Source organism: Idiotropiscis lumnitzeri, chromosome 17, assembly GCF_059441095.1.
Source record: "Idiotropiscis lumnitzeri isolate Australia: NSW breed Sydney's pygmy pipehorse chromosome 17, RoL_Ilum_1.0, whole genome shotgun sequence".
NCBI lineage: Eukaryota > Metazoa > Chordata > Actinopteri > Syngnathiformes > Syngnathidae > Idiotropiscis > Idiotropiscis lumnitzeri.
Window position 1 is genome coordinate 13,203,292 of NC_142407.1, and position 11,570 is coordinate 13,214,861.

At 44.3% G+C, this 11,570-nt stretch overlaps 1 protein-coding gene across 1 annotated transcript; it reads right to left on the reverse strand.

Moving 5' to 3' along the window:
• Positions 1-151: 151 nt before the first annotated feature.
• Positions 152-11,114, reverse strand: pls3 (plastin 3 (T isoform)). The gene is made up of 17 exons (XM_088279876.1): positions 11,033-11,114; positions 10,730-10,956; positions 6,392-6,497; positions 6,152-6,303; positions 4,520-4,649; positions 4,245-4,377; positions 3,850-3,931; positions 3,588-3,753; positions 3,374-3,516; positions 2,830-2,925; positions 2,557-2,752; positions 2,312-2,390; positions 2,093-2,210; positions 1,881-2,011; positions 1,689-1,812; positions 1,452-1,576; positions 152-1,146 (listed from the first exon to the last, which is right to left on the reverse strand). Exons 2-17 carry the CDS (start codon positions 10,931-10,933, stop codon positions 1,014-1,016), a joined length of 2,118 nt encoding a protein of 705 aa, XP_088136002.1. The 5' UTR covers positions 10,934-10,956; positions 11,033-11,114; the 3' UTR covers positions 152-1,013.
• Between the last annotated feature and the right edge of the window lie 456 nt (positions 11,115-11,570).

Below are 11,570 nucleotides of genomic sequence, written 5' to 3' on the forward strand. Positions count from 1 at the left end.
CAGGAAAAGTCTGAATAGCCGAATCCACAAGTATGAGAAGAAATAGGATTTGCATTTTTTGCATCTTGGCCTATTAATAGTTGCAAAATAATTCTGTTTTGATCAAGATCTACAATTGAGATCGCATTCATTAAAAAAAACAAACAAAAAGCAGTTTTCAAAGTCAAATTTATTGTTACACGTCAAGAAGCACTTTGGACGAGACATGACCGCATGGCCAAATACAATTCGGCCATTGTCGTAGAAGAGGTTTCAGTTTCTATTTGGTAACGATTGTATGCAAAAGAAGGCAAAAAAAAAGCTCAAAGGTTCGTCTTTGAGACAAGAAGGCACAGCTGAGAGCCCCGACGACCTATTCCTCAATAGACACAAAATACAATTAACAATAATAATAATAATAATAACAGAAGCCCAGCTCTGACCAGCATATTACCTCACACAACGGTCCCACAAAAATACACAACGTACAAAAATACGGACAGCATATAGAGTGGTCGTCACGATAGTTTGACCGTATGGCTTCTGTATACTGATATGTAAAGAAGTGGATGAGCCATGCATGAATGTTGGGGTGTCGTTCTGAAGCGTGCGTCTCACAAAATCGTTCTCGTCTCCTTCTTAAACTAACAAAGGAACAATCAGTGGCAGTAAATGACATGTAAACCTTTCGAGCTCAATTATGCATCGATGCTTTAAGGGAAAAAAACAAAAACAAAACAGCTTATCGCACATGTATCGAGGGAACTGCAAGTTGGCGATAACGCAAGGTCCATTTGAAATTTACGAGTGTGGCGGCATTAAATAACGGCACGTCATTCTTCATTAAACACCTCCAGTCTTTCAAAGAGGAGGCAGCGATTAACAGGCAATTAGGTGAGTTTTCAATCTTCTTAACAATAATCCTTCGGCGACGCTGAGAGGGTTTGGGGCGGGAGGGAGGGAGGGGGGGGGTCCAAAAAGATGGATGTCGTGCGGGCGCAACAAGTGTCACAATGATCGCAGCCTGTCTTCTTTTAGACTCGCTTCATCCCACGACCCATCAGGCACGCAAAGACAGTCATCACCATTTTGGGATTGACTTCCACAAGGTCTTCGGGGAGGGCGTAGACGCGAGCGCCGATCTTTCTCGCCATGGAAACGGCGTATCTGAGGAAACAGAATTGATTTGCAGTATATGTCCCAATTTAGGCTTGAGGTCTATTCAAGATATACATTTCAAAGCATAATTAACACCCAAAAAAAAAATAAAAATTGATATGATACTGTCCTCAATAATAAATGAGTGGGAATAAAACCAAAACTAATAGTCACTGTTCCCACTGAGAAGCTATTCTATCCTATGTGAAGAACTGTTCAAGTGAGAACATGTACAAAGGAATACGGTCTGTTTTTATACGTTTAAAACACGGGTTCGCTGCACATTTAACAAAAAAATAAAGCAAAAAACATACTTGGCGTTTTCCTGCTTGTCATCTTCAGAGAGGTGTCCCGTTTTCACCAGGTCGTAGTTAATGCTGCCGGGCTGGATCGCGTCGATCAGCTCCAGTACTGCCAAACTGTTGCTGATCTCCTTGTCCTAGCCACCACACACACACACACACACACACGCGCAAACACAATTTGGGGATTTTTTTCCCCCCAACCTATGAGGTCAAACACAAAAAAAAAAAGGGGCACAAGAGATTTACCTTAAAGCCTGAAATCTTGGTCGTCTTTCCGGCTTCTGCTAATGTTTTGTTAACCCATCTGACAATGATGTCATCATTGACCTTCTCGCCATCACCCAGTTCCTCCAGTACGTTAAGAGTGTACCTGCAGCACGTTAACTTGGCCTTGTCATTCATTTCAGCTCATCTGGTATTGTTTTTTTTTTTTTTCACCTTCTCATGAGCTGCCACACCAGCGCCAGGGTGAGCGTAGCATTGCCCTCGTTCAAATCCTGTCCGCCGATGCCGACCAGGGAGAACTTGGTTTGAATGCCGAGGTCCACAGCGTAGTTACAATTCTCCAACTGGATGTGAAACGATATTCAAGTCTAACGTGAGGAAGTCACGGACGAGTGCCTTTTTTTTTTTAAAGGCAATCAATTGACCTTCTTCATGTTGGTTCCCAGCTTGGGGTAAGGAGGCCTGTTGACTTTGTTGTTCCAGTCAACATCCACTTTAATCTTCTCGTAGAGCTGCAGGATGATAATAGCATCTTGCAGGTCTCTGCAAGACAACACTTTACATTCATTTGGAGGCAACGACTTGGCGGAAACATGTTCCATGCAGATGGATAGCGGCGTCAAAGATGTTGGCGTGCTACTCACACGTAGAGATGATTGACGGTTGGGTTCACGCCCAGGGAGTTCATCCAGTTCCGGAATGTCCGTTCCTCCCGTGTTTCACCTACACAGCAAAAATAAATAAAAAAAAAAAAAGGAGGGGATTAATGAGGCCTTCTGGGACTTCGACCGGATTTGCGCATGAGTCAAGTCAATGTAAGCTAATTGTCACAAGGCGTTTTTGAGCGTTCATTTGATATTTCTTTCAGTCGACGTCTCGCCAAACTCACCTTCCAGAAGGTTCCAGTCGATGTCCTGGTTTTCAGGTTTGGTCAGAGAAGGGTATTTGTTAAACAGGTTGGCCACAAAGGCCAGATTTAGTTTGGGGTTGCCGCTGACGACGTCCGTCGCCGTGACGAACTGGCGACAGCCGAGCCGGTCGGCCTGCGTCAGCATCGCTTCCGCCCTGCTCAAGTCGTCTCGCTCCTGCATGGCGAGCGCGCATGTCCTTCATCAGAGAGATGTTTCTGTGCGATAACCACGCCCAGATGCACTGCACTTACACTGAAGCCTGACATGTTGATGTCTATGGCCGGCTTGCCTTCCTCGGTGCCCTTTGGAGCGATCTGGTTGAGGAGGTGGAAGTAGGCCCGGGAGTCCTGGAGAAGCGCACACATTTGGGGGAAAAAAAAAAACGAGATGTAGTCCACGCTACGGGCTGGTAGCCAGCCAAAATCAACACCAAAATTGTGTTAAATTCTTTTTACACTACAATGACTTAACTAAGTGATGGTGATTCAATTTTTTTGAAAAAAAAAAGGAGGGGTGGGGGCATAAACACTTTTCTTTGGACAGAAACGTGTCAAATATTAATGCAGAAGCAGTGTACTGATTAAAATACTTTTCCACTCGAGAACCTGCTCGTATGCTGTAGTCATCACTTTTGCCTACGTTTTCATTTGGCCGTCAGCCAAAGAGCACCAGAAGGTTTCACAACCGCCTGAGTCCTATTTTAGGAGGCGGATATTACGGGCCTGCGTGCGCAAACATCGTTAGGCCCGGTGTGCCGATAGACTGACATCTGTGTTAGTGACCTTTTTTGCCTACCTTGATGTCAGAGCTGAAGTTGTTTATCTTCTGCCAGCCAGCATTCTCCAGATGGAAGTTGGCCCAGCGGAGCAGCAGTTCTTCAGGCGACAACTTCATCAAGTCCTCCAGCGTTTCGCCCTCCCTCAGCAGCGCAGCCAAAGCTGTCCGAGGCGCCAATGATGGGTCGGGTAAGCAACTGCGGGACAAACTTGACGCGTGCCATGATTTTTACCTTCGTTCCTGCTGAGCTCGATGTCGGCAAACAACCCGATCTTGATGATCTGCCAGAGGAGGCCCAGCACCAGGTGAGGTTTTCCCGCCTTCAAGTCTAAAGCGCCAATGTTGACAACGTGGCAGCCGATGGCCGAGGCGGAGTTCAGCGCCAAGTTAAGATTCTCCTGTAACGTTCCGTATTTGATTGGTGTCATCAAACTCAAAATTTCCGGACCAAATTGATCGTTATCCCAATTGCCGCCAACGAAGGGTTAACTGACCTGTACTGTGAAGGGTGTGAGCTTCTTCTTGTTTATGGTCCTCTCGTCAATGGTGTCCGGCACCGATTGGTTGATCATCTTGCTGCCATGTCATAAAAACAAATAAATAAATATTCAAACATTCACAGATTTCCGTGTGGATAAGAAAGGAAAATTAAAAGACATAAAATAGATACCAGAAGAACAACGCCAGTCTCATGTTGAGCTAAAGAATAAAAATGTTGTCTTCAAGTTTGTTAAAACTTGTGATGATTAACTAGCCCACGTCATAAGCCGTCATTTTATAGGCATTGTCAAATCACACGCTCCTATTTCACATTTACGGCGTAGCCACACGGAACAATAAGCGAGAACCGGTTTCATTGCTGCCGTGAAGTGAAAGGAGGAAGTCTCACCAGAGTAGGATACCGTCGGCGACAGACGTGAACAGAGAGTCTGTGTTGGGATCCATGGGCAGGACATGTTGACAGTCAGGGTCCTTTTCCAGAGCGCTGTTGATCCACTTTGCGAACGCAAATCGTTCCTCCTCTGTCAGGGTGCACATGGAAGACATTGTCAGCAAAAGCAATTTTGTTTCAGTTTGCGCCGACAGTGACGGCAAATATTAGCAGCGGCAGCAGTGACGACACACCGACATGAAACTAAACGCTAAGAAGAACGTCCTTCGTACCGGAAAACGAGTGTTGTGTTCCTTCGCTTGACAGCGCCGACATGCCTCCGATGGCGAGGATGCCTTCTTTTCTGTTGATGGCTTTGCGGAAGGTTTTTGCGACTTCGCAGCCCTTCAGCTCGTTCACAATCTGAAAAAAGACAAGGGAGAATTCAATTTGGGCCCATTCAGAACAATTAACAGCCAAGCTCGTAACAGTTTTTTTTTTTGTTTGGACAAATTATTTAGACAATTAACGTAGAGAGGAAATATATTTTTTTTTGTGATCTTTATCAGCCAGCCAGCGCAACCAAGGTCAGTCTGCAGATGCAGCTGCATAGTTGCAATGTCTCGTCATTGTCATGAGGCATCAAGTTTCTCAAAATAATCAAATAAAATAAAACAAAGACACCTATGTTGCAGCTTTTGCATTTCTTTTAAGGTGGAAGGGGATGACTTGGTCACATCTTCAGAGCTCGACTCAGCAGGGACACACAAACGCAACTCTGACTAACTTTTCCAAACAGTCTGTGGGTCAACACACTCATTCAAACCAGCCAGTTTATGTGACTGCGAATTCATTTGATGTGAATCACTAAAACCGCGCACGTGAGCAGCAGCCGAGAAGGCTGATTGGACAAAAAGTAGCCGAACTCCGGTTTGTCATGTGACGCTTGCATCAAGCTGCATCATCGCCAACCAGACACTTTTGGACCGCAACACACATTAATCTTGTAGTTCCCAACGTCTGTTGTGCCATGACACACATTTTAAATTTGATTTAAATTTCACAGCAAGCCACACACGCACAACAAAAAAAAAACATGACAAAAAAAATTGATAGTTAGCCTCATAGCATGGTTGGCAAAGTCATTTTTGAACATTTTCAGAAAATAATCATTGAGAATAGTAAGTTAAAAATGATTTAAGCAATTATGGTATTAAGCTAAATGGTATAAAAAGTCTACACACCCCAGGTCTCTTTTTTTTTTTTTTTTTGAGATTTTTTTTAAAGAGAAAAAAAAATATTTCCATACTTTTTCCATCATTATTAACGTGACTTGACAATTATAAAACATATGCAAAACAATGAATTCTTAAATAAACAACTGACAATGTGATTGCTTAAGTGTACACACCCTCATAACTGCTGATCTAGCTATGTTTATAATTAACCAATCACACTCAAACTCATGTTAGATGGTGCCACCTCAAAGTACCTCCGATTAACTCCAAATAAAATTGAAATGTGTGCTTGCACCACACATACCGTTCGGAATTTTGATGGAAATAACCTGAACCCTTTGTTACAGGGGTCCTGCTCACATGTTTTTTTTTTTTTTTTTTTTTCAGGAAGTGAATTTCTATAGGTTGGCATCTCTCAAATTGTGTTGCTATCACAAGCCTGCTGCTGCCTCTCAAACACAATGGCGCCGTCATGTTTCGCACTGACCGAGGAGGTGCCGGATGTGGCCACGCCCAGCACAGTCCTACTCATTAAATGTTGGCTTTGTAACGGTGGCAAAATCCTTGAATCATCTACCCATTTTAAATGACACCAAACAAACAAACAAACAACACTGTTGCGTTGTTACGCTGGCTAGCATTAGCTCCTTTGCTATTAGCGCTAACGTACACGGCAATTTGACTTACGCCGAGGTACTCTTGGAAGCTGATCTTGTTGTCGTCGTTGCGATCCAGTTTCTTGATCATATCCCTGATCTTGTAACCGGGTTGCGGGAGGCCGGTCTCCTTCAGGAGTTCATTGAGTTCATAATCATTGATGAAACCATCGTGGTCCAGATCTACAGCGACAGAAAACGTTTTCGACACCGAATGTGGCGCAAACAACGTTGAGGGTAATTCATTTCGATATTCCACTCATCCACTCACCAATCTTGCCAAACATCTCTCGTATTTCCTCCAGTTCCTCTTTTGATATCTTGCCAGACATGTTTCTGAGATTGACCTGAGGATGGTCAGTTGGCAAAAGATGGGCCTGCCGTGGAAATGAGCAAATCATTAGCAAAGGCACACAACCTTCTCAATGTTTGAAAGATTATTACAAAAACTGGCTTGAATGCTTGTTAAAAACTTTTCTTTCCCATTTGTTCATGTTTGGCAAATGACCATGAATATTTTGGGGGGCCTTTTGTTCGGGCGCTCAGCATACAAAAAGCCCCGCGGACAAACAGTGTGAAAAGAAAATATCCAATAACATGACGCAAGTCAGCCAAAACGCTCCGAGACATTGTTTTGCTTTCCCCGACCGACTCCGAGACAGTCACCAACTGCTAAAATCCCAGAAACGGCGACATTTCTGTCAGGGAGCTCCCTTCCTGGCTGCAAAAGCCAAGGAATGTGCAGCTCGGGCTCCGCTTTGAGAGGCGAGGACGGTGTTGATGCCTCTCCAAGGCCAAACCGGTGTGGTGGCATTCCTCGCGAGGAACACAAGTCTTCGCAAAACAACCGTGAAGCTGAAACGGCAGCGACAATCTCCCATTTTCCACACAGAAAAATGCTTCTTTTGTTTCCTGATTTAAAATCCAGACTGGTGAGTTTCAGGACATCTTAGTCAGAAATACCAGGCGAAAGCTAGTTCTGCTTTCTCAGCACCACAATGTTGTATACGACTCTTGAAAAAACAAGAAGTGCTGTGAAAAGATCATTTAACACAGGTGTGCGCAAACTGCGGCTCGGGGGCCACATGCGGCCCGTTAAACGTTTTAATCCGGCCCGCCAAACTTGAAAAAAATTTAATAAATAAACCTTGTTCATGTTTTCTTATAAGACATATATATTGTTGGAATGTTTTTTTTTTTTCTCCGATGAGGTGAGGTTACCAAATCCATCGGTCAAATTTTAGAACCCATTGTGGCCCGCCAATCGAAAGGTTTGCCCACCCCTGATTTAACATACAAACGGTTTGCTCCTGCTCGGCACACGAGTGTTTGTTTTGTGAGTTTAAGTTTCTCTTTGGCAAACAATGAACTAATTAACTAAACTTCCTCTTCCACAAGCAAAAAAAAAAACAAAAAAACACATCAACAGTCTTAATGAAAGCTGATGAACAGCAGCCATGTGGCGGCAAGAGATTAGCCCAACAATCATCCAGATAAAAGTCTGCTTGCATGAATAATAAAATCAGCCCGACTTGAAACGTTACTCCTTAAAAAAAATGTTTTTCTTCAGCAAAATGCTACGAAATCTGGGCAAGACCGATTAGGAAAATAACTGCGCTGCTATATTTAACCTCTCAAACGCGTCTGCGGCCACAACAAGGGTCGACACACATGACCTCATTTGCCGGCCCTTGTCACACACCCTCGTCAGCGCCCGAGTGGAAACACAAGAGGGGTTAAGTACACAAAGCGGCGCCCACAGATGGCGAGGGACAAATGTGAGACGTGACGCTGGTGGCAGAGAAGAAAAGCGCGTTTGTGATCGTCGTATGAGACAAACCGCGGCCTTAAATGCCAGTCAGGCAGTTGTCGTTTTGGGACAGCTGGGCTCAGGTTTGGGGGGAGCGAGCGCAAACCCTCGGTGGTCGCTTTCACGGCACACGCGAGCAAAATCACGAAGAGGCGCCGGAAATACACATTTCAACTGTAGGATGAAGATTCCATCTTCTGCTGCTTTTATTGATTTGAATCAATTATTTTTTTACTCACGTCTTTTGCTCTTGTCCCTGGAATGATACCGCCCACTTTTTTTTTAGCTCAACAACGTAGCTTTACCAACTGTAATTCCTTCTTTCTGTCCATTATGCTTACAACTGTGACTTAATGGCGTGGAACAAATTCCTTCTATAAATTTCCTTTAATTGGGCTCATTTGGGAAAAGCACGTCTGACAATAAACAGGCGAGCAAACAAAATATTCAGAGGTTGAAAAAGGCTTCTCATATGCTGGGCCGTGAGTGGTACTTCAACTGCATCCCAAACAATTTGTGCTCAGGTTTTTCTTCATCCTATCCAGTTGATCTCTTGCAGTGGCACCACAACATCACCTGCTCTGCTGATTAAACGACGACGTCCGAGAGGATGTCTCAGCACAACAACGCCGCTTCCGACGACTCTAGGTGGACCTACACGGCCATTTCAAGACTCGCTTCAAGTTAATTTGATCACGAGGAGGAGGAGGAGTGCGCCGCCGACACGCCCGGCCGGCCCTGACCGTGCTTCATCCGCGACATTTGCGTCAAACACGTAAGGCGCACAAATAGACTGGCACCCTTCCCACGTGTGGTTAAGTTCATACACACTCACCCAACAGACTCTCGAGCAAAACGCCGGTGCATGTGAGGCGACCTGACTCACGATCGTATGAGCGTGCGGTATGCAGCGCTACTTCCTCTTGATGACGCATGGATAAGCTAGGCCCAGCCACGTTCATTGACAGGTGAGAACGCCGTCACACAAACCGCTGCGTGTGGATGCTCAACACGAGCGACATCATCGATGATTTCAAGCAGGGCGGGGTTCTGCGATTCCATTAACGCTAGTTAGAGACAATCGACAGATTCAAATGGGCAGGTCACCTTTGTGACTGGACCGACTTGCTTTGTGAAGGTCACTACTTAGCAGTCAATGAAAAGCTGGAGTTGCGGTGAAGCAAAGAGCACCGCTTCTCAGCAGCCATCACTTAGGAATGTTACCGGGCGGGTTGCAAAGTTTGGAATCGGGCGGCGTTTTTAACCACAGACAAACGGACACACCTAAGAGATCTTTATATTATTTCTTAGCCAGTGCAATACTTCGTATTTGTTCATGCTGAGTGCTTTGGAAGATAATGTTATTTTCTTGTACTGTAGCGCACTCATCATGACCTCCCAGCAGAGGAAGCCAACATTGTTTGTCCATTTTCTATAGCGCTTATCCCATTGAGGGCCATGACAGAGGCTGGATCCGATTTCTTTCAAATTGAACTAAATATCAAGAGTGTCATCATTCAAAAGTGACCTACTAGCCCATCAGATAACATGTCATGGAAATATTCATTAAACTTTACCATCTTTTTGAGGAAGAACAATTTCCTCTAGCACAGTGCCCGTAAAAGATTCTACAGAGAATGTGAGAAAAGTGAAACGAGGCAACGAGCAGAGAGAGTGCTGACGGCACAGAAAGCGGGCTAACCTGTTCCATGCACACACAAGTTACTAGTGTGCAAGGGGCGGCCCACACAAGTCACACCTTCTAGCTGCTGCTTGATGATCTGGTTTGTCTTTACAAAGACAACATCCCATCTGCGTTTAAAACACACAGTTGCCCACGTGGTTTTGTGCTGGGGAAACATTTTTTTTTTTATGTAAAGTAGCAATGCCACTTATTCAAGGGCAAATGCCAATAAAGGCAAAGCAGCTATTTTATTTACCCAAAATGGAAGTGCAAGCAACACTTTTTCCACTTCTGACACTGTGAGTAATCCTTTTGGATTCCTCACGCCAGCAATATGAAGGCAAATTGTGGCGTTGTATCAACATTTGGCTGTAAGCGAGCCGTCTCACCAGATGATCGTTCCACCTGGTAAAACACTTAACGACGTAACATGGCATGTAGCCGCCGGTTTACAAGACAGCTTCATTTCAGTTTTTGGATCGTAAAATCGCCGACGTATACAAACGAGCAATGTACCTTGGAGGATCTGATATAGCAGAAATGTGTGCATGAGGGAGCGGCACATCCTCAGTGAATCATTTACTGGGATAGAGCCAGCATTATGGAACATTTGTCCCAAAAAAAAAGAAAAAGAAAAAGAAAAAAATCATCAGAGGAGCTAGTCAGGTGGCGCACACACAAACGCGCGCGCGTGTGTTTAATGATTTAAAAGTGGCGACGTACGTGGGTGTTCACTTAAACTTGCATCAACTTTTTTTTAGCTTGTGACTACTGACGAAAAACTGTCACATTCAAACCCGCTTTGCCAAGTCTCCGAAATGCGATCATGTAAGACTTTTAAAACTTTGATGCTAACAGGAATGCATAATAAAAGTACAGAGAGTAAATTGTGGTCGCGGGCTGCCTAGACTGGAGTACAAAAACAAACAAAAAAAAGGCAGCCAAAGATGGGCTGGCTAGCAGACAAGAGTCAAGTTAACAGACGGCGATCTATCCTTGTGGACTCGCGCTAATCCGGCGCTCCTCGCCGGGACGTGACGAAGAAAGATGGACACATGAAAGGCGTACATGCAATTGAACGCACCGACAAGTTAGGATAGGAAATTGCTACTCACTCTCGGTTCGCCTGAAATTCCAGACGGCGTCCAGCTCGCAGTGCTGTCTTCACCACGTCGAGTGCGAAGTAGTCCGGAGTTGGAATTCTTGTCCCGCCCTGTTGTGGCGTCACCGCCCGCTGGATTGCTGGCGAATGGAGGATGCTGTGGCGGCGAGAGGCTTTTTACCAACTCGCTCTTTTTCGCTGTAGTAAAGGCCGACATACTCGTAACTCTCAGCAGGCTCTCTATAATGGAACGCAGTGTACGTGCTAGTTAAAATTTCAGCGGTTATTGCTAAGCTAACGAAGAAACCCCACTTACCTTTGTCGCGTGGAGAAGTCAAGTGTTGCTCTTAAAACACCAACTTAAAGCTTGCTCCCAAATGTGTCTTTGATTGGCTCTTTATGGCTTTAGTGGACGTAAAATGCCTTTATAATGGCTTCTTTAAAGTAAGTGACGTCATAATACAATGTACGCTCTTTCATGTTGGTGACGTCACCGCTGAAGATTTTATTTATTGATTTGTTTGTTTTTGTGTCTTGCGCGTTGTTTATGTAACTCTCTAAAGAAATCCGTAATTGATTGTGATTAATCAAAATTTTCAACTACTATATTTTGTAAAGCCTGTAACAGATATTTACTTGAATCATATCTTGGAATTAATGTTAAATCACCAAATACGAAGTATGTTTTAATTCACAAACTGTTCAAGTAGCTTACTTTGATCCTTGAATACAATCTAAACGGAGTCATCTTGACGTGTTTTTCTTTTAAACAATTCTCAACACTTATACAGTCCATTTAGTTGTGCCCACAAGCACCACACTCCAACTTGAGAAGGCAAATACTACTAGTACAG